Source organism: Ochotona princeps, chromosome 4 (assembly GCF_030435755.1).
Source record: "Ochotona princeps isolate mOchPri1 chromosome 4, mOchPri1.hap1, whole genome shotgun sequence".
NCBI classification, from domain to species: domain Eukaryota; kingdom Metazoa; phylum Chordata; class Mammalia; order Lagomorpha; family Ochotonidae; genus Ochotona; species Ochotona princeps.
Genome location: NC_080835.1, coordinates 11,544,184 through 11,567,241, shown reverse-complemented (window position 1 = coordinate 11,567,241; position 23,058 = coordinate 11,544,184). Strand labels below are relative to the sequence as shown.

The following is a 23,058-nucleotide window of genomic DNA, read 5'->3' as shown; positions in this document are numbered from 1 at the left end:
CCTGTGCACCGTCCCTGCTTCTGCAAAGTGTTGATCTCTCAGCATGTCATGGAGATGATGATGGGGATAAAGAGTTCATGCATAGGAAACAGTCTCTTTTGGATCAAGTCACGGCTTGTTACAGTGCTAGACAACATTTCCTGCTGAGATACAGGACACCTCCAGAGAACTAAATTCCTTCTGATACAAGGCAAGAAGATGGCAGGGCTAGGGATCAGCCTTGTCAGATCATACCAAAGGATGGAAAAGAACGGGTTGGGGCTTTGGGGATTCGCGTGTAAGCAGAGGTCTTCATGAGAGAACACATGCAGATGAGGAAGTTCCCCTAGAGAGATTACTTAGGAGTTAATAAGGGAATAATGCATGGGCAATTAACCAACAGGTCCAGAGCTGGAGCAGAAGCTTGACTGGTCCTCTAGTCCTTTTATATTAAGCTGAGACTGAAAAAAAAAATCACAAGCAATTCAAATGCGAAGAAAGAGTTGCTTTGTTAAGGGTGGAGCAAAGAAAGAGATTAATAGCATTGAGAAGAAGGCATAGTATTCCTGGAAATGGTGCCATCTAGGTCAGTTTGCTGTCATTATGGATACTTACCAGGTTGTTGTTTAAAGGAAACGGGCAAAGACAAGGCACTTGAAGCCCATTGCATAAAATGACTTGCCCAGTGTCACACATGTAGTGTGGGTGAAGTGGAACCCACACATCCTCTGGATAGGTGGCACTACACGCAGAAGACACTACCAAGCTGAGTTCAGGTGAGGATGGTCCATGTCCAGCTAACGGCTTCCTGATGTGATTTCTCTTCTTTGCTGTTAGTCTCCGACAGGTCTGCTCAATACTGGCCTGGATACCCAAATATCCCAAAATGATCAAAGCCCTCCCTCACCACCCTGCTTTTGAACTCTGTGTCTGATTCTTCAAATAAAACAGAGATGACACCGGACTTTTGGAAATATTTCTGCTTCCTTCTTATATTCAAACATGTATGCTTTTTTATTACCAAAGTACTGCTTTTAGGATGGATTTTTATAATAACCAGGCAGGATTAATGGAGGTTCATCAGGTGTCTAAGGAAGCTTATGTTTGCATGCTTGTTCACACACACACCCCTTTCATAAGCCAGCCAGCTCTACTTAGGATAACAATTGTTTGCTAAACATTCATATTGCTAGATCCGAGTAGAGGCATTCATATCATCAAGCCCATTACTGATTGCCAATGAATTGTTTTTTTTATTCATGCTCTTTTATGGACAGAATGTATAATTTCCTTCCTTACAGTAGTGATTTTGAAATTTAAATAGTCATTATGTATATGTAGAGTGCTTGCAGCTTTCCATAGTGCCTTTTTAAATCTGTGCATTAACCTTATCTCATAAGCACGTGTAATTGCCTTTTTTTTTTTAAGAGATATGAATTTTTTTTTAAGATTTATTTTATTTTTATTACAAAGTCAGATATACTGAGAGGAGGAGAGATAGAGAGGAAGTGGAGCTGCCGGGATTAGAACCAGCGGCCATATGGGATCAAGGCAAGGACCTTAGCCACTAGGCCACGCTGCCAAGCCCACGTGTAATTGCCTTTTGGCAGAGGAGGAAATTGTGATTTAGAGAGGTTAAGTGTCTGTGTAATATCAAGCAGCTAATTAGGGACAGAGTTGAAAAAACAAGAAGTGACCAGAAACATTAAGAAGCACCTGCTGGGCTTGGCGGCATGACCTGGTGGCTAAGGTCCTTGCCTTGATCCCATATGGCCGCTGGTTCTAGTCCTGGCAGCTCCACTTCCTCTCTGTCTCTCCTCCTGTCAGTATATCTAACTTTGTAATAAAAAAAAAAAAGCACCTGCTCTCTGTTCTTACTCTAATAGAATCATTCATCCGCTTTTATCTCATGCTATAGTGAACTTGATCTTTTTCTTGAGACTGAAGAGTTCGTTGAAGCTGAGTATCTACGGGCCAGACTGTTTAAAGCTGTATCACTGGAAATGACTTCAACTTTTCTTATATCTAGGTGAGCTGCTCCATGGATGGCTGGGATAAATAACACCTTGGTGACGGAGTTCTTCCTTATTGCATTCACTGAGCATCCTGAGTGGGGGCTGCCTCTCTTCCTGGTATTTCTGAGTTTCTATCTCATCACTCTGGTGGGGAATGCAGGAATGATCATCCTGATCCACAAAGATTGCCGGCTCCACACGCCCATGTACTTCTTCCTCGGTCACCTTTCTTTTGTGGACCTCTGCTACTCCTCTGTCATCGTTCCTCAGATGCTGGCTGTGCTGTGGGAACACGGCACAATCATCTCCCAGGCTCGCTGTGCAGCTCAGTTCTTCCTGTTCACCTTCTTTGCTTCCATTGACTGCTACCTCTTGGCCATCATGGCCTATGACCGCTACGTGGCTGTGTGCCAGCCCCTGGTGTATGTGACCATTGTGACAGAGAGGGCTCGCTGGGGTTTAGTAACTGGAGCTTATGTGGCTGGCTTTTCCAGTGCCTTTGTTCGCACGGTCACAGCCTTCACGCTCTCATTTTGTGGAAGCAATAAGATTGACTTCATTTTCTGTGATCTCCCTCCTCTGTTAAAACTTACATGTGGGGACAGCTACACCCAGGAAGTGGTGATCATTGTGTTTGCCATTTTTGTCATGCCGGCTTGCATCTTGGTGATCTTGGTGTCCTACCTGTTTATCGTCATGGCCATCCTGCAGATCCGCTCTGCTGGGGGCCGGGCCAAGACCTTCTCCACCTGTGCCTCTCACCTCACAGCTGTTGCACTCTTCTTTGGCACCCTCATCTTCATGTACCTGAGGGATAACTCAGGCCAGTCCTCAGAAGGAGACCGAGTGGTGTCTGTGCTCTACACAGTGGTGACCCCAATGCTGAACCCCTTTATCTATAGCCTGAGGAATAAGGAGGTGAAGGAGGCTGTCATGAAATCCCTGAGCAGATCGAAGCCTTTTGGAGCAGTGTAGAAGGGCCAATGTAAAATGTATCATTCCTTAGTTTCTGCATTCTCTCCGTCTTCTTTGTCAGTTTGAGAAAGCTCTTCTTGACAACCTTGCTCAAAGTTGCATCCAAATTTCCCATCTTTTCTTTCTGGCTTATTTTTCTATATAAAACTTGTTGCCATGTGGTGTAGCATGTGAATTATATATGTATTAATTAGTGTTTAATCCTCACAACTGGATAGTATATTACAGAAGACTAAACATTCTTATCTATGGACTTCATTCTGTATGGCCAGTGACTGGGAAAGTGTCCAGGTACTGGGGTGGTTGGGAGGCTGGGTGTGGCTTCTCTTCTTGTTTCCCCCACTTCCTCAGAAACAGGAAGAATAGAAAACTTGGAAATTATGATCACGCTCACTTTTCCCAAACCCTTGATCCTTCCCACCCTGATCAACTATGTAATCATCATCAAACCAAAAATTAAAAATAAAAAAGATATTACTCAAAAGATGTGGTTGAAATTCTGATTTGCTAAAATAAAAATGGTAGCTTTATTGAGGTTTATCTGAATGTAATAAGATTTACATATTTAATTGCATAGTTTCATGTTTGGACATATGAACACATATTTATCATGCAGACTTTTTAATAGCTGTCCTTTTGATTCCTACTTGGTTGAGAGTGTTTTAAAAAACAAGAGTGGGCTTTAGATTATTAAACTATTTTATGTATCTATTGAAATGATCATATACTTTTACTTTTGCTTAGCAGCATATGAATAATATAATTTGATTTGCAATAAACTTTTCCTTTATTTCTAAAATGAACCACACTTGGACATCATGTATTATTCTTTATACAATCAAAGGAAGCAGAAGACAGTTCAGGTAACTTTTAGATATTAAAAAAATTCACATATGGTACTGTGTAAAGCTGTATGCTGATTTTAAAAGAGGTTTTGATTCTGAGTCATTTAAGTTCCTTTGCTAAATGACAATGCAGAGAAAAATGGAAAAACTTTGCCAGTGAGAGACAGAAGAATTCTGAAGAGGCAGTTTTATTTGGATTTTGATGCAAAAGAAGAACTGCTTTCCAGTTAGCTGGGGAGGATACAGATCTGAACAGACAATTCCCAGCAGTAATATCTTGGCTTATCTATGGTGTTTGAAACAGTTGCTGCCTCTTTGTTTGAAAATTTTTCTCTTTTTTGTCTTGGGCATTACTTCACCCTCATACTTGGAGTCTGCCTGGGCTTAGTTGCAACTCTTTCTCTATGCATTTACTTCTCTGATCATTTCATTTCGTTTCCTGACTTCAATAAAAGTTACCATGGGCTACAAGATTCATCCTGGAAGGGTTTCCAAGTACCTCCGTGACAATGTTGATGCACCTCCTGCCTACTCTGCCCTAGTTCTGTCCACCTGCCATGCCCTGAGGATGCCAAATCTGTTCTCACACGCGCTACCCAAATGATCACAGTGGCCAGGGCTGGATCAGGCCAAAACAGGAGCCAGGGGCTTCACTGGGTTTCCCATATGGATACCAGGGTTCCCATTCTTGACTCATCCACCTTTGCTTTCCCAGGAGCATAGTAAGAGACTGAATTGGAACTGCAGAAGCAAAGACTCAAATGGGCACCCAAACAGTACAGGAAGAGGGTTAGCCTGACACACTACACCACTGTCACCCCACATCAGGAAGTTTGAATCCACTCTTCCTTTTACTTGGGAATGTATTTCTAGATCTTCTCAAGACTCATCCCCTCATCTCACTCAAGTCTCAGTCTAGTTTCCTCAGACAGACTTTTCCCAACTCCTGGATCCTTCCACCTAAAACAGCTATTCCCTCCTCTTTCATTATCTGACTCCATCTCTGCTTTACTTTGTACCTTCTTACTACCTCTTATTGTATCAATTCATCATCAATCATTATCTGTCTCATAAACTATGAAAGAAAAGCAAAGAAGTTAATTGATATTGACTTACTTCTATTTCATGCTCAATAAATGCTATATTTTTGTTGAGTTAATAAGTATTTGCTGACATATATTGTACAAAGTTTATATGTTAAGTTTAATGAGACATTCATACCTAATGTGTAAATGTTTTTATTCTTTCTATGCATTCTTCTTGCATTTATATTAGCTACAATTATATGATGGAAGTTTTATTTAGTTTATTCATAAAATCACATATTTCTTTTCTCAGATATGGCTCATACAAAAGAGTAATAGTGAAAATTCAGTGGATTATGTTTTGTATAAAATCTTTATGCTGCTTCAATTTCAATGACATCAATTATTGACCAAACATCACCTTTGCTTATCAAATCTTACGAGTGTTACATTTATTTATTTTTAAGTTTTTTCTCTTTAGTTTTAGAGTACATTGAAGTTATGGACTGTAAATAATTCATTATTTGAATTCCAGGGCCCAAATCAGAGACTGATAAATAGTAGGATGTTAAGAAATGGTGCTTGGGAGTGAAATCGAAGAATGATTCATGAAATATAGTATGTGGATGCATATTTATTTATGTTCTTAAGATCTTTATACAGGTTGTGATTTTCTGTTTTCTTAATTATTTGTCATTAGGGCTGTTCTTTATTTGTATATAAGTCTATTTGTGGCCAAATCAGGCTTCTTCTTACAGATGGAGCTACACCTTCCAGCATCCCTCAGAATCCTCAACCCAGAGGTTAGAGAGGACGAATGGACAGATCTGCAGGTATGGATAAAAAAAATTAAATCATATGACCTTGGTCCAAACATGATGCTTCTTATCTTATAAAGTAGAATAGATGCATTCAGAATAAATGGAGATAAAATTATAGATCAATCTAATTGATTTGTAACTGAGATATTTCTGGTGCCATGTTAAGCTTGGTGGTTTAGTATAAAAGAAAATAAATTTCATTAATTTAAAAAGATGTATTTATCTATTTTTGAAATGCAGATATTGTGGATAATGAGGAACCAGAAACCTGAAGCTTTTCTCTGAGTCTTCAGTGTGGGAGTAGGGGGTCCAAGGACTTATGCCATCCTTCATTATTTTACCAGATCATAAGCAGGGATTTGGATTGGAAGTGGAGCAACCAGATCATGAGTTGGCACTCATATGGAATACTAGCACTACAGGAGAAGGATTTGCCTATTATGCCACTGAGCTGCCCTCTAAATTTCCTTAATATTATATATGAGAATTTTTTCCTCTTTAAAATGTCATTCACTGTAAAATGCTAAAGCAATGTAGAATGTAATATGAATTACTTTACTCCATGACCCAACAAAAAATAATTACAACAGTGATATATATACATATATATATATGATCTTCAATCTTCAAAGAGTTCTTTAAAATATATATTATGAAAAAATATGCATGGATTTAAAAATACTTTGCACCAAAATAAACCTATAATAGCTTGTACAACATATCTGAATATAATCTAGTTTGAAGCATTTAAGATAAAACACTAGTTTGTAAGTAACCCCTATCAGAAGTACGTGAATTCTATTAAAACTGAAGGAAGAACAAACATCAAATTTATAATCAAGCTTGGGAAGAAAAATGATGAAATAAATGATGCCTTAAAAAAGTTTATGGGAACAATGCTTCAAAGAAATCAACAGTTCACAAATGAATGACTCTTCATTTTTCATTTGTTGCTATTTTTTATACGGAAGATTTGCCTAAAAAGGGGACAGAATGATGTTGAAAATGAAGCCCTTATGGGGCTGATCATCCATATAAATTTTCATGGAATAAATTAATCTTGCCCATTATATAGTAGAAGTATACAGCAGCCACCCCCCAGGCATCTCAATTGGTATTGCTTGCATAATCACAACTACAAAATTAAAATGGACAACTCCCTGCTCAGTGGGTGCCAACACTGCTCCATAAAGACCAGCTTTAGGCAGGAAATTTCCATGGAAACTGTAAACAAGTGGGATCAAGATCTGGACATAACCCACAAATGGCTGCCAAAAAATGGAAATGATTTATTTAAAGCGAAGGTACCTGGTGAAAAGCAAAGGTCAGGGCAGCAGTTCTTTAGGATGATCAAAGCCTTTTGCTTATTGACTTTCTTGTGGGCCAAAGACCAATAACATGCCCTTATTATGAGAATGTCTTAAGAAAAGTAGGCAGGAGCTGGTGTGGTGGCTCACTGCCTGGTCTTCCACCCATAAGTGTTAACATCCCATATGGACATGGGTTCAGGTCCCAGATGCTCCACTTTCTATCCAGTCTCCTGCTTGTGGCCTGTGAAGGTAGCAGAGGATGGCCCAAAGCCTTGGGACACAGCACTCACGTGGAGGCCAGGAAGAAGCTCCTGGTTCCTAGCTTCAGACTGGCTCAGTTTCAGTTTCTGTAGCCATTTGGGAAGTGAACCAGCAAATAGAAAGTCTTTCTCTTTCTGTCTCTTTTTCTGTCTGTAATCTGACTTTCCAATAAGATAAAATATATCTTATGAAAAAAAGCCTTAAAGAGCCTTGAGAGTCTTCCACCTCTCAGTGCTGAGGTTCATTGTCAAAAGGACAGTTCTGTGAGAATTTTGATGAAGGCTGATCGGAAATCTACCTTACAGTCTTATTTTTCTGCCTCTGACTTTTAAAAAAATTTCTAATTTTAAGAATTGTTTAAAGAACACCATTGCCCAATCAATAATGTAAAACAGACTCTTGTCTCTCAATTGGGAATCCAAGAGTTTTCTACTAAAATATGTAGAATCCTAAAAGCAGAATTTCTGATGTTCCTTGCTGGAACTGTTTGTAGAATAGGATAAATGTAAAGGTACTTGTGGACTGAAAGGATGTTCAGTGGCTAGTTTGGCAATTCATCCAAAAGAAGATAAATTTTACATTCTTACTGAGAATTCAAATGAAATTTAAAAGTTTCAGATGGTATTGAGAAAAGCAAGATGCTGGTTACATATTTGCTTGTAAAGAGAGTAGATTCTAAGTTTAAAGAAGAGTGAAAATTAGCTTATGTTGAAGATAAATGAATCTAGTTTGCTGGGACAAATACATTACAGTTGAAATCCATAGAGTTAGACAGTTAAAAAAAGAAGAAATACTTAGCTATTAATGAGTATTATATAGTTGATATGATCACAGCTGTTTCATATCTATGTTCACTTAGTTACAAATAGGTTTGGGAAGTTAGGATTACTGTTGCTGTTTGCAGATAAGGAAAATCAGTTTCGATATTCAAATAATTCTCTTAGGTGACATAGGTGGTTCACAACCTGCTGCAAAGGCAAGTTTTAGGATCAAATTTTTTTTCCTCTTTATTTTACCACAATTATTAGAGAAAAATTTATAAACTCATTAGTGATAGTCGGCTACTAAGTTGGAAATAATTAAGATAATTTGGACAACACTCTTTTGACCAGCTACAGTGTATGGTATTACTATTCTATCATTTTAATTTTAAACAGTTGATTCATTTGAAAGACAGAGTGACCTACACACATATGGGAGAGAGGGAGAATAAAGAAGAGAGAGGGAGAGAGAGAAAAAGAGAGAGAGAAAGAGAGATATATTATCTACTGATTCAATCCCTAAATGACAACAATGAGAGCTAAGCTGATATGGAGCCCACAGCCTGGAACCAGGAATTTTTTCCACATCTCTCCAAGCAGGAGCCAAGGTCTCAAGTATTTGGGCCATTTCCCACTGTCTTCCTAGGCACATTAGCCAGGAGCTGGGAAGAAAAGTTGCACACTTGGAACTTGAATTTCTCATATGGAACACTAACACTCCAGGCTGTGGCTTACCATGCTGCGTCACAATGCTGACCAAGCCACAGAGAATTTTAGTGGCTCATGTGAAAGATTTTTTCCGTTTAATCAGATAGCATTTAGAGTCACAAAACTGCAGTGCTGGAGTGGAACTCAGAACTTATGCGGTTCCTTGATTTGTTATCATATCAGATTCTCTCAAAGAGTTTTATTTTTTAAAAAAGTTATTTATTTGAGAGGCAGAAACAGAGATAGAGGCAGATGGACAGTGAGATAGATGCAGATATTTCCACCCAATTGGTCACTTCCGGAGTGCCTACAATACCCTGGTCTGGGCTGGGTTGAAGCTGGGGGTTAGGAACTCAATCCAGGCTTCCCATGTGGGTGTCAGGAACTCAATTAACCGAGTCATCACTGGCTCCCAATGGTCTGTATCAGTGGGAAGCTGGAATCAGGAGAAGGAGCTGGGAGCTAAACTGAGGCAATCAAACATGGAGGCAGAAACCCCGATTGGCGTCTTCACCACTGGCCAAATGCCTGCCAGCTGAGGAGTGTTTCAGAATGTAGGAACTGATTCTTCCATTGGAGTTGAGGTCAGTTCCAGAAGGAAGTGTGGGAAGAAATGCATAAAACTCCATTTAAAGTCCTCTTTTCAGGGTTTTAATTCTGATTGATTCTCCCTGGCAAATATTTCCATAATTACTAGTAACATATATTTAAGGATATGTAGTCACACCCCAAAAATGGGTACTTCTCACATTGCTGAGGCAATTGTGCACTTGGGAGGGATGAAGGCTAAGAAAGTCAGAACTGCACTTTCCTGAGCTGAGATGGCCTAGAGAGGCACACCTCACTATTCTGTTGCTGTACATGCAGTGTGGCTTCCTGCATCATTTCTTAAACCTCAATGAAATTGGTTCTAGATGTATTTTATGAATTTGATTGCCAATTTGAGCTCAAGGCCATTGTAGCTAGTAAAACAAAGAAGGTATTACAGGGTCAGTAAATGAAATTTGACAGAATTCTCCCAATGGCTTCTTAGAAATAAATGGCCAATAATGAGAACGAGGGTTTTATTGACTAGGTCGGTATATAGGCTAAAGGAGGTGAACTGACCTAAATAAGATCTTCATAAGTAGTTGAAGACCAAGTCAAGACTATAACTGACACTTCTTCCTTTTTTTAAAAAAAAGATTTATTTTGTTTTTTATTACAAAGTCAGATATACAGAGAGGAGGAGAGACAGAGAGGAACATCTTCCATCCACTGATTCACTCCCCAAGCGGCCACAGTGGCTGGAGCTGAGTCAATTCGAAGCTGGGAGCCCGAAGGCTCTTCTGGGTCTCCTACGCAAATGCAGAGTCCCAAGGCTTTGGACCATCCTCAACTGCTTTCCCAGGCCACAATCAGGGAGCTGGATGGGAAGGAGGGCCTCCAGGATTAGAACTGGCACCCATATAGGATTCTGAGGCTTGCAAGGTAAGGACTTTAGCTGCTAGGCTACCATGCTGGGCTCTATAACTGATAACTTCCACATCCAGGCTCTGTGAGTTTCAATGAAAATAACTAAAGTTGCTGGAGTTATATTCCCCAAAATGTATTTTAAGTAGCACTGGGTCCATGAACTACTACGCTATGAATGGATTTCTGTATAATTGTGTAAGTATGGTTTGGACAAGCATACCGTGATGCACTGGGAAATTTACACTATGCTAAAACTTTAATAGGTTGTCTTGTTTGTATACATGCTTCATTTAACTCAACATTGCTCAAAGTTGTTTGAACGTATACTAGGGCCATTGATTTATGTTCATTTGATTTTTTTCCTATGCTACCTTCCCAAACTCTCTTATGGGTTTCAATAACCTTTTTATTGAGTCTTTTGGTTCTCCAATTTATAGAATCATGTCATTTTCAAATTTCTGATTTGAATTCCTTTAATTTCTTATTCTTGCCTAGTAGTTCTAGTGAGGACTTTCAATACCATGTTGAATGGCAGGGATGAAAGTGAACATTCTTGTCCACGTGCAGATCTTAGAGGGAAAGCTTCCATTCAGTATAATGCTGATTTTCCTTCTGTGCCTATCTTTCTTATGGTTTTTAGCACAAAATGGTGTTGGATTTTATCAGATACCTTCTCTGTATCTATTGAGATGATCATATGGTCTTATTTTTTGTTTTGTGGATGTGATGTATCACATTTATTGATTTGCATATGTTAAATTATCCCTGCAAGCCAGGGATATATCCCCTATGGTCCAGGTGAATGATTTGCCTGATGTATTGTTAGATCCTGCTGGCCAGTATTTTGTTGAGGGTTTTTTTGTGTCTCTGTTCATCAGGGATATCAGTCTGCAGTTTCCTTTCTCTGTTGTGTCTCTATCTGGCTTTGGTGTTAAGAGTGGAAGGATTGCCTCCCTTTCTATAGTTTCAAATAGCTTGTGGAGGATGTGGAGTGCCTTATTCTTGAAATGTTTGGTAGAACTCAGCAGTGGAGCTATCAGTGCTGAGTTTTTCTTTGTTGGGAGGGATTTCGTTATCAATTCAATCTCTGACCAGAATGTAAGTCTGTTCAGATTTTTAATTACCTCATGCTTTGTTTTGGTAAATTGTGTCCAGATATCCTCAGTGAAATAAGTCAATCACAAAAGGACAAACATCATATGTTCTGATATAAGGCAACATTCATGTAGAATACAAAGCAAACAGATGTATAGGGGAATAAGAACACATATATATTCCCATAGATGTACTGTATAATGAAGACTAGTATAATGTGGAGTGAAGATATATTGCAGTAGGCGTTTCAACTCCCTACTAAAAGGAGGACTCCCAGTGAAAGTTAAATACACCTTGACAATATGATACTAGATTTTCTATCATTGGCCACACCTGTACCTACATGATGTATTTAAATAACAGAATGTTAACCTTGTAACTCTTAGTAAAGGGCCATACTACTATAACAATATGGGGGAAACGGTAGGAGGGGAAATGGGAAGGGAGAAAGAGGAGGGCAAAGGGGAAATCTTCATACCTACAAATATATATCACAGAAAACAATAAAAATAATTAAAACTTGTTTGAACATGAGAACTTTCAGCTTTATTACTGCTGAATTCTGTACCAAACAGTATCTTCATAAAACAAACTTGGGGAAATCTGACATAGAGAAATGTACATTGAATAAAGCTGTTGTATTCATGTATTTTGTAGACTGTTGTCTATGAAAGGTAGGTTATAGGCCATACATGTATGTACCTGTTATCATCTGTTATAAGCATTTAGTATGAACATTTAAGGTAACACAGATTATAATTAAGATGCTTGTTAATATTGCGACTTACCATAGGAGAAAGAGGCCTTGTTTCCAAGACCAGACCTATGTGAGAAAAGCACCAATATCACAGAGGTTGGAATAGAAGGCAAATATCCTAAAGGTGATCAAAAACAAACTGAACCATCAGAACTGTGCCACAAACTTTTGACTGAGCCACTCATTTCTTTATGAGGAGAAAAGGAGTTTAGATGCTTGGGGCATCAAAAACAGGAACATTTTTCTACTGTGGAGCTTTCTCAGAGCACCTTTCATATCTTTGTTCCTCAGACTATAGATGAAGGGGTTCATCATGGGTGTGACCACAGTGAAAAGTACTGCACCAATCTTGTCTGTGTCCTCGGGGTGAGTTGATGAGGGGAAGAAGTAAACTCCTACAATGGTCCCATAGAAGAGAAACACAACCGCTAGGTGAGAGCCACAGGTGGAGAAGGCTTTCCACTTTCCCTTGGTGGATGAGATTCTCAGGACGTCTCTGATGATGCGGATGTAGGAGAAGAGGATGAGGGCGAAGGGGAAGGTAATAACAGATAAGCCCAGAAAGAACATCACAAACTCATTGATAGTGGTATCTGAGCAGGACACTCTGAGCAAAGGAGCCAAGTCACAGAAGAAGTGTGGGATAGTATTTCTGTCACAGAAGAGCAACTGAATGAGCAGAAGGGTATGTGTCAGGGCCACAAGGTTACTGAGGACCCACGGAATGATTGTGAGCAAGATGCAAAGCCTGGAATGCATAATGGACATGTAGTTGAGAGGATAACAGATAGCTACAAAGCGGTCATAGGCCATGAGCCCTAAGAGGAAATTGTCAATGACAACAAATACAATAGAAAAATACATCTGCGTGATGCAACTCTCATAGGAGATAGATTGGCTCTTCATCTGAATATTCAACAGCATTTTGGGGACTGAGGTAGAAATGGAGGACATATCAGCAAAGGATAGATTAGCAAGGAAGAGATACATGGGGGTGTGAAGATTAGAATCCAAGCTGATGGCCATTATGATGAGCCCATTCCCGACCACAGTGACTAGGTACATACCCAGGAAAAACACAAAGAGAAGCTTCTGCTGCTCAGCCTGACTGGAGAGTCCCAGGAGAATGAATTCAGAGACGGTGGTTTGGTTTCCTTGATGCATATTCCTGCTGATCTGAAGAAAAGAGTAAAACATCTTCATATCCTCCAAGGAAAATCCATCATGGTACCACTTAACTGCAGCCTCTTTTTCTAGGTTGAAGAGGAGTAAACTTCATACTTCTTATTGAGTCAAAAGGCTACCTAATAAGGATTTACTTCTGTAGTGACGAAACTCAGGAAATGCCTTATAATGAAAAGTCACGGATGTGGTGGATACTTTTGGATATGATTTTTCCGTTGGTTTCAAGTTTTGTTTAAACACCCAAACTGGTGGTCAGAGAGGAGGCGTACCCCACATTCTAAACATGTTCATAATGCCTATGGGTGTCAGTTAAACAAAGTGAGATCTAAGATCTTCATCGCTGTTCTCTTCTACCCTTTAAGACTAGGAAGATGAAAAATGTGAAGGATCATTAAAACAAAGTTTGGAAGTGTAGAAGTGGTGGAGGCTTAGGAGTACATGAAAATGTGTTGTTACATGTATTTTTTTTTCCTCAATAAAGTTAGGAGAGAATGGCAGCAGAAAAACTGCCACTGGAAAATGAGTAAGAACAGGGATCAGGAGAAGGGGTGTAATTTATGGTCAGATCTGAGGTGAACTAAGAATGTTTAGGGTGTTACTTCAAAGCTGGGGGTTCACTGAGTCAGCCCAGTATGTCAGGGATGGAGGACAATGATAGGGCAACCTTGAGTTACTACCCACAGCCATACCATGAATATACAAATTTCCTACAGGTCAAGTGAATTCTGTAGGTCACTGGACTCCAGTGACCATGTTAGACAGCAATCAAGGGCAACTTTCTTCGGTAGTCCAGTGACAAAATAGCCAAAACCATCATCATCATGTTGGCTTTTTTAAATTTAAAGACTGCTACTCTATGTTTATGACTACTAATGTTTATAGAAATCCTGGGCACTAATTTGAAAAGGTATTCATTTTGTTTTCCAGGACAGTTTTGCCAAAGGGAAAACTGTTTTTGCTGAAGAAAGATAAAAAAAATAAGGTTTTCAGAAAGGAAGTCTGTTTTCTCAAGTAAGAAATAAGCTTCATGGACATCAAAAGGAATGCCAAATTCAGGCTTGAAACTCTAATTGAATACTTAATAACGTATAAAATCCTCTAAGTTGGTGACTGAACTTTCATTTTCTGCATTTAAAACATTCATTAAGTTGTGATCCTACATCTTTTAGTTTCTGTGATAAAAAGTGCAGGTCATAATTCATGGGTAAGAATATTTCAAGGAACTGACATGAGCCAAGTGATGTAAATTGAGCGTTAGATGGCGTGATGTCAGTTGTTTATACAGAATGTAAGGAATGAAAATACTGAAGAGAAAGAAGAGACCTTGAGAGAGACTCATGGACATCTTGAATTCACACCTACACTGATTGTAAAGACATCCAAAGGTAACCCCACTCAACGAATGTGGGAATGTGGGAATATGGACCTCTATTGTGTTCTGCATATTAAGAGAGCCAGATGGCATGTGTTTTTGTGGTGTTATATTTACGAGTACAAATATAAGGCCTTAGGTAAACAAGTAAACAAGATATGTTGACAATAACTTGCATATTTTCTCTCCTCTTATAGCCATACTTTATTTTTACTTAAAAGGGATTATTAAATCCTTACGAAAATAAAAGGAGGAGCAACTTGCTTGTCTAGAGGAGGATGTAATAGAACCCATGTGGTGGCTGTTAACTGAAAGGGATATCTTTAAGAGATAAAAGAAAATTCGTTATCCTTGCCAGGAGATCTACATGAAGGAGCAAATCAAATATTTGCTTTGAACCCAAAGCTTGACTGTTACAATAAGGCACCAACTTCTAGTATTTTATGGAATTATACCAAAATTCTGTTTCTTTTTTCCCACATGCTCAAGATTCGTCCATGCACCTGTAGAACCAAAAAAATGATAATAGAAGTAGATCAAGACAATAACTGTGTGATCAGCTTAGGAAAGGTTAAAGAATAGGAAAGAACAGATGTCTACTTCTTGCTGCTGCTGGACCTCTTTATCTACACATCAGAAGTGAATCCAAAGGGAGACACATACCTTGAACTGGAAGTGAAGCTGAACTTTTACGCTGGGCTGGGACTGCTTTTTAATGCCTAGAAATGGGTCTTTAGGACCAAAGTAAAATCAGAGGCACTCAGACAGCTACAAGAGAAACACCTTTGAAGTGATTTTCTCATAAGTTGTCACCTAATAAGAAGCAAGAGCTTTTGAATCTGGCATGATATTCCTTATAGTTTCATAAGAAATTTCAAATTTATGGCTAAGAGATGCTAATCACCATTTTTTTCTCTCTCAGCTCTGTCTCTCACTTCCTCCCTCTGTCTTCTACCTATTTCCATAACCACTGAAGAGGTCAGAAAGCAACGAAATACTTCCCCTGGAATTCTAGACAATGGAAAGGGAGTGGATGATGGAGCAGAATCTGACTCTTTTTTTTCTCCCTAGGAAGTTGGATTTCAAATCAGAGAAAGGGCAAAATATAGGCAGAAAGAAGATTCCATGTCAATACTAAAATGAGAAAAAGAACTGCCAGGCATGAATAATGACACAGAGTGAGTTTAGAAGGTCCTGTGGGTTACCAGGCCCTGGACTGATTTCTGCTTGACTAGAAAGTGGAATTAGCTGTATGTTCTGAGTGACAATCTCTGATCTCATGCTCCTTTACCCCCTTACCGACTATCAGTTCTGCACGAATTGTTCAGAATCCCTGAGGTGGCTTCCTTGTTAGTTACGATCAATGCTATATTCTTAAAAGGCTCAGCTTTGAATAAAGGTGATTCTAGGTCCAATGGATTTCCTTGACCTTATCAGGTTAGTGGGTGGAACTGAGTGCGTCCGTGTGCTTCTTGGAACAGTATTCCTCACCCAAATACTCAAGTAAGGAGTCCTGGTGTTGGGCTCACATGGGGCATTTAGCTGCTTTTCAGTCCTGTGGGACAGCATCCCTGGAGTTCTTTTCTTTACACAAACAGCAATTTTCACATCCCAGTCTTCATAAGGTGATGGGGGAATTGAAAGACACTTCTGCATTATTCTTGCTCTGTTTTGTCCACAGGTGCTCCTCCGCCATTTCCTATTTGTAAATTGCTTCATCATTATTCTTCATTGAAAGTCCATAGTTTGCTCTGTGTGTGTGTTTTATGCTCTCAGTGAGATGGCAAGCACTTGCTGAGTTTCTTCTCTAATGCTTGACAGATGGGAACACTTAGTAAATGCCAACTGAATTGGGTTGTATGACTCCACTAATGACTGTGACAGAAAAATTGCCATCTTCTGCAGCAGGGGATTGGCCATCGCCTCTGTATCGTTTGAATGAACATCAACATTGGGAGAGACCCTGGAGACCCAGTGTTCCAGCAATCAGCTCTCTCAATGCAAGCTAAAGAAATAAACTCTGCTGACATGATGGCTAAGGTGCTACAAGGGACACTTGTCTCTCATTATAAAGTGCCAAAGTTCAAAACCCAGCTTCCAGATAATGTACACAGAGAATATGTCAAATTGGTAGGCTCATTGGCATCCACATGGGAGACCAACATGAAGTTCTAGGCTCCTAGCCTTGGCCTAATCCAGCCTTGGCTTTTGTGGGCAGTTAGGGATTAAACCAGCATATTAAAGATCCCTCTTTCTCTTTCCCTCTCATTTTCTCGTTCTCCCCCTTTCTCTCTCTTTCTGCTATTCAAAATTTTAAATAACATTAAAGTCAGTGTATTTGAAAATAAGTGAATTCTGTATTTTTAAAATAAAAAAAATATTGCAATGATACTTGAATGCTTCACAATATACTGATGAGTCTGGAAAAACAGATCTAAAAATGGGAGGAACCTAGGAGGCTGCACAGCCAGAGACCCAGCTGAACTGAACACACCCCTTCTTCCAGGGCTTCCAGGGCTTATTACATTGCACAGTCATTTCTTGCCCCTATCCCCTCCTGAACAGGATACAGCTTGATATATGGATTAATCATATTCATGACTAATGTTTAAAATAATGGGGATCATAGAAAGGAAATAAAAGCTGTTATTCCATCTATATATACTCCTTGCTCTTGAAAAAGAGCAAGAAATTAGATTATTATCAGAATTCTAGATTTTGCAACGTGTCTTGAGGAGGAATATTTCTAAGTTTGTAGTGTTTTAGTAAGGGATTTCTAGAAAGAAGAGCTTGAGCCATGGGTCTAGGCCTTAATATTTTATTTGGTCCAAGAGAGGTTAACACAAAGAATAGAGGGAACAGAGGTTAAGACAAATACAAGTCATGAAATGAAATAGATGATTGCAGGTGTCGTGGCTCAACACAGCAACTAGGAGCCAGAGATGATTCATTAGATGTGTTCGCTCAGTGTATTGGAGAAATCATGAGAAATACTTTGGAGAAGTTTACAGATGGGAGAAAGAACAATATTTTAATACACTCTTTTCTTTTTCATCTCTTGTTTTCGATCAGCAAAAAATTCATTCCATGAGGTCTCTACTCTGTTGAATTTCCAATTTGTGTTATTTGTCCTTTGGTGTTCACAAAGGAAGTCAGAAGCTGTGTTTTGCAGTACGCTTAATCCCTCTTAGTTCAGAAGAGGGGTGGGTGCTTTTTTGTTGTTTGTTTTGTTTAGTTTTGTATTTGTTGCTTGTTTTCCTCCTCCCCCTTTTCCTTCTTCTTCTTCTCCTCCTTCTCCTTCTTCTTTCTTTCTTTTTTTTTAAATGAGAGCAGGGATGTGGGACTGATATTCAAACCTAGTTGCTCTGATATGTGGTACAGGTGTCCCAATAGACGTCTTCATAACTAGACTCAATGCAGGGGAGGTAGATTTCTGAAGGTAGCAGAAAGAAGCAGGGCATTGAAGGTGGAGGGAATCTATCAGATTATTGTGTTTTAAATTCCATTTATGTTTCCCATCAGCCACATTGTGTGGAGGGGACACCAATTGACATTTCTGTCACCTGACTGATGGTGTACTGACGTTTCAGTCTACATCTTAATTCCAGAATGTGATAACTTCAGCTGAAGAGTCTTATAGAAAGGAAACAGTCTTTCATTCAAAGGAGGAACTCTCATGCTGCTTGTGCATCTATTCACAATAGCAAAGGTACAGAACTAATCTAGATGTTCCCCCAGTAGATGAGTTGATGACGCAACTATGATACGTGTGTTTATGTGTGTGAATGATGGGATATTATTCAGTCGTAAAAGAGAGAAGTCCTTTCACTTTTGATCACAATGAACTTGGAAAACATTAAGTAAACACCATGTAAAATATCCAGGCATGAAAGACAAATATTAAATGAGTTCACTGACACTGGAATGCAAATATCATAGAAACAGAGTAAATTGGTGGTTATCAGGGGTTGAGGGAGGCAGATGATTGGTGAGATTCTGGTTAGAGTATACAAAATTGAGGTTAGACAAAGAAATAACTTTAAGAGATACATTGTAAATTGTGATGACTACAGTTAGGAACAATGTATTATAAATTTGAAAATTACCAAAAGCCTAGATTGTGAATATTCTCACCAAAAAAGGAATATGAGGTAATAAATATGTCAAGTAGCTGATTTAGCTCTTCCATAATGTGCGCATGTATCAAAACATCATGCTGTACACCGTAAATATATGTGTTTTATTTTCTAACTAAACAATAAATAAAAGAAAATAAGGGAAAAAGGGAAAGACACTAATTTTGTTGACCTAGAAAATGTACAGGAAGGCTATTTAGAGAGCCCAGGACTTCAGGGTGATTGATACTTTTTTTCCCCTAATAGAGCAATATTTTACCCTATTCTTTTAAATTGTTGATGATTTGTAACTAACTAAATAATGAATGGATTGTGGAAATGAAGTTGCATACTTTTGTGGTTGGCATGCATGACACTCCCTGACACAATGTGTATAGAGAAAATTGATTTCTCGTGTTCTGATGTCACTTGGCCTCATTAGATTGACAAGCAACCTGCCAGCTGGAGAATGTTATACCTCTCCTCTAGGTCATAGCAAGAGCACAAGCATTTTCAATATATTGTTAAATCCATAACTATTCCCTCAATAAAGGACACCTTGTAGTTTTCCTTAGTTGCATGTAAAATCAGCTTAAAAATTAAAAGCATCAAAAAGAGCGTAAGGAAAAAGTATCAACGGTGCATCTAAAGTGTGATGATAGAAAGTATTTATTGCCAAAAAAAGAATGTAATCCTCTTATTTCTGTTTGCAATGAATACTTTTCAAATATGAGACAGTTTATTTCAGAAAACAGAAATGGGTAAGTAAATAAATAGATAGACAGATAGACAGATGGATCAATCTCTCATTGGCTGATTTCTTTACAGCTGTAACTAGGCCCAGGCAGAAGACAGGAACCAGGAATTCAGTGTGGGTCTCCCATCTAAGTAGTAGGGGACTCAAGTGTCTGATCTGTTAATTGTTGCTTCCGAGAGTATGCCAAGATGTTAGAAATTGGCACTCTGCTTGGTTCTCTGACATGAGATGTATATGTCCTAATTAATGTCTTAACTGCTGTTCTTCATGCTTGCTCTTAAATATTTTGATTGTATCTTTATGTCTGCTGGATCTTTGTATCTAATATTTTTTATATGAAATATTAATTAATTTTCACTTGGTAAATAAATAATAGCCTTATATTTTTAAAATTTAGAATTTTTCTGGGATGATGCTTTCTATATAAGAATAAGAAATGAGGACATGGTGGTAAAATCCTCGCCTCACATGTGCTGGGATCCCATAAGGGCGCCAGTTCTAATCCCGGCAGCCCCACTTCCCATCCAGCTTTCTGCTTGTGGCCTGGGAAAGCAGTCGAGGACGGCCCAATGCACTGGGCCTTGGTTCCCTGCACCCACGTGGGAGACCCGTAAGAGGCTCTTGGCTCCTGGCTTCAAATTGGCTTAGCTCCAGCTGTTGTGGCCGCTTGGGAAGTGAACCCGTATACAGAAAATCTTTCTGTGTGTCTCTGCTTCTCTCTGTATATCTGACTTTCCAACAAAAATAAATAAATCTTTAAAAAACTTAAAAGAAATTAATACAGATGTTTATGCCTTTGTGTATTTGAATATATGGCATTAAGGAGATGACACCGATTTCTTAGGACAGTTTTAATAAGCATTTTCAGATAATCTCTTTCCTTCAGACTTTGGGATAGGAATAAATCCTTGCCTGGTAGGTTGTACTTGTCTTGGGGGTTCCAGGAGGGGTAACTCCTGGTCAGAGCTGGCCCTGGGACCTTCCTCCTCTTGTTACCCCTTTATAAATAGGAAGACATAACTATAGCATCTGTTGTGAACCAGGGAAGGAAGTGGGCTGTTTTGAGGCACAGATACAGGGAAGTGTATCAAGTATGTAGGCTGAGGTGGAAGGGCAGTAGTGCCATCTGCTGAGTGGACCCGTGAACAGCAGCCATTAAGAAGGCAAGCGGAGTATTGGGTCCAGTGGAACAGCAGAGCAGTGCGATGACTATTCAGCACTGAAGGCTGGCGCAGGTGGGGCAGGCAGTGCTGGCATTGACTAGCAGTATTCTTGATATCTTGGTAGGGTGGCACAGAGCAGGTGCTAGTCAGTGAAAGCTAGTTCCTGTTCCCTGCCCAGCATGGCAGAAGGAAAGAAGTTCTGCAGAATGAAGGTGGTTGGTGTATTACGTAAGATTAACTTGCCATGCATGGAGAAGACAGTTAAAAAGTAAAATCTACTTATCTGAGTAAAGCATGCCTTTATGAATATTCCGAAGTTAAGGCACATTTTCAGAAGATAAATTGCTCTTAAATGCTTAGGAGGCAGCATGTCTGCTGGTGTAGATTTTGGTTCACAGCATGGTTAGGGAGAATGATCACCACTGGGGCAGAACAATTGCCATGGCGACCTGACAGTGCTTCAGGTAGCGCTGAACGTATTTATTCTATGCTGTAAAATATAACATAAAGTTTTATTATGGATGTATTGGAGGCCCGGCACAGTGGTCTAGTAGCTAAAGTCCTCGCATTGCACACACCAGGTTCCTATATGGGTGCCGGTTCTAATTCCGGCATCCTTGTTTCCCATCCATTCCCATCCAAACACACACACACACACACACACACACACACACACACACACACACACACACAAATATATACATATATATTTATTTATCTCTCTCATGTATCTACCAAATATATAATAAAATTGAAATGAAAATTGAAAAGATACTCATAAAAATAGGGTTAAGTGGTGGCATTTGAATTATCAGCTTCCCATCCAGCTCCCTGCCTGTGGCCTGGGGAAGCAGTAGAGGACGGCTCAGAGCCTTGAGACCCTGCACCCGCATGGCTCCTGGCTTTGGATCGGCTTAGCTCCGACCGTTGCAGCCACTTGGGGAGTGAATCCTCGGACAGAAGATCTTCCTCTCTGTGTCTACTTCTCTCCGTATATCTGACTTCCTAATAAAAATAAATAAATATTTTTTTTAAAAAAAGAGAATGTATTGGATATTCAGAATAGCTATAGGGGAGGATTTTAAATGTTCTCACTACTAAGAAATGATGTATGTCTCTCTTTGTTTCTCTGGTTTTCAAATAAAATAAATATATAATAAAAATGAAATGAAAATTAAAAAGATACTCATAAAAATAGGGTTAGGTCCTGGCATTTGAATTGTGAGTCAGTATGTCACTTGGCATAATACATAGTGTTGAAGTGTCTGGTTTAAGTTCTGGTTTCATTTCTGATTTTGGTTTGCTGATAATACCAACCCTGGGAGATTGCAGGTGATATATAAAGTGGTTGGGTCTCTACCACCCATATGGAAATCTTTGAGTTCCCAGATCCTGGCTTTGCATTGGCAAAACCTGACTGTTGTCAGCATTTTGGGGGGGAGTGAGCCAAATTATGGGAGAACTCTTTCTCTCTGATATTCAAGTAATAATTAGCAAAAATAAAACAGGGCTAAGAAGACAGAAGTCCTATGTTGGGAAATTTTGTTCAAATGTTCAATTTTTAAAGATTTATTTATTTTTATTGGAAAGTCAGATATATAGAGAGGAGGAGAGATAGGGAAGAAGATCTTCCATATGCTGATTCACTCCCCAAGTGGCTGCAACAGCTAGAGCTGAGCTGGTCTGAAGCCAGGAGCCAAGAGCCTCCTCTGGGTCTCCCAGGTATGTGCAGGGTCTCAAAACCTTGTGTGATCCTTGACTACTCTCCCAGGCTACAAGCAGAGAGCTGGATGGGAATTGGAGCAGCTGGGACATGAACTGGTTCCCTTATGGGATCCCAGAATGTGAAAGGTGAAGACTTCAGCCACTAGGCCACTGTGTTGGGCCCAAATATCCAATATTTATACAAAACATTTTATGATTTTAAATTCGTTTCTCTTTATTGTTATTCGAATGTGTTATTTTAAAATAACCTGACATGCACATCAGAAATTCTTTCCTAGCTTGGTTTATTCTGTTATTGAAGTTCACAATCATATTTGCTCCTTAACTGATTGAAGTTTCAACATTTCTGTTTGATTATTTTTTAGCAGTTTGCATCTCCTTAGTGAATGTTTCATTGCTGTCACCTGCTTTTTTCTTCATTTCCTTAAAATGTCTATCTGTGTTTTCATGTATTTCATTAAGCTTCCTTAGGGCTATCATCTTGGATCCTATTTCAGGAGTCTCATAGATTTCTTTCTGATCAGGACCTATTTTTGGAGAACTGCGGTCTTCCCTAGGGGTGTCATGGTTCTCTGCTTGTTTCCTGTGTTGACACCTGTGCAAACTTCCCTTTCTATTTGTAGAGCAGATGTTACTGGAAAGGACTTTGTTTATATGGAATGCAGTGTATTACTTGGTTTGTTACTTCAACTTTGGTTCTAGGTCAGCCAAGAAGTATAGCCTCAGCATGATAT

The 23,058-nt window shown here is 39.2% G+C and overlaps 2 protein-coding genes across 2 annotated transcripts; one reads left to right on the top strand and one right to left on the bottom strand.

Moving 5' to 3' along the window:
* Window positions 1-2,020: 2,020 nt before the first annotated feature.
* LOC101533888 (olfactory receptor 9Q2) lies at window positions 2,021-2,998 on the top strand. The gene has a single exon (XM_004585285.4). The coding sequence runs from the start codon at window positions 2,025-2,027 to the stop codon at window positions 2,967-2,969; it is 945 nt and encodes a 314-aa protein (XP_004585342.1). The 5' UTR covers window positions 2,021-2,024; the 3' UTR covers window positions 2,970-2,998.
* A 9,198-nt stretch (window positions 2,999-12,196) lies between these two features.
* LOC101525107 (olfactory receptor 1S1-like) lies at window positions 12,197-13,210 on the bottom strand. Its single transcript, XM_004585506.3, has one exon. It carries the CDS (start codon window positions 13,208-13,210, stop codon window positions 12,197-12,199), a length of 1,014 nt encoding a protein of 337 aa, XP_004585563.3.
* Window positions 13,211-23,058: the final 9,848 nt, after the last annotated feature.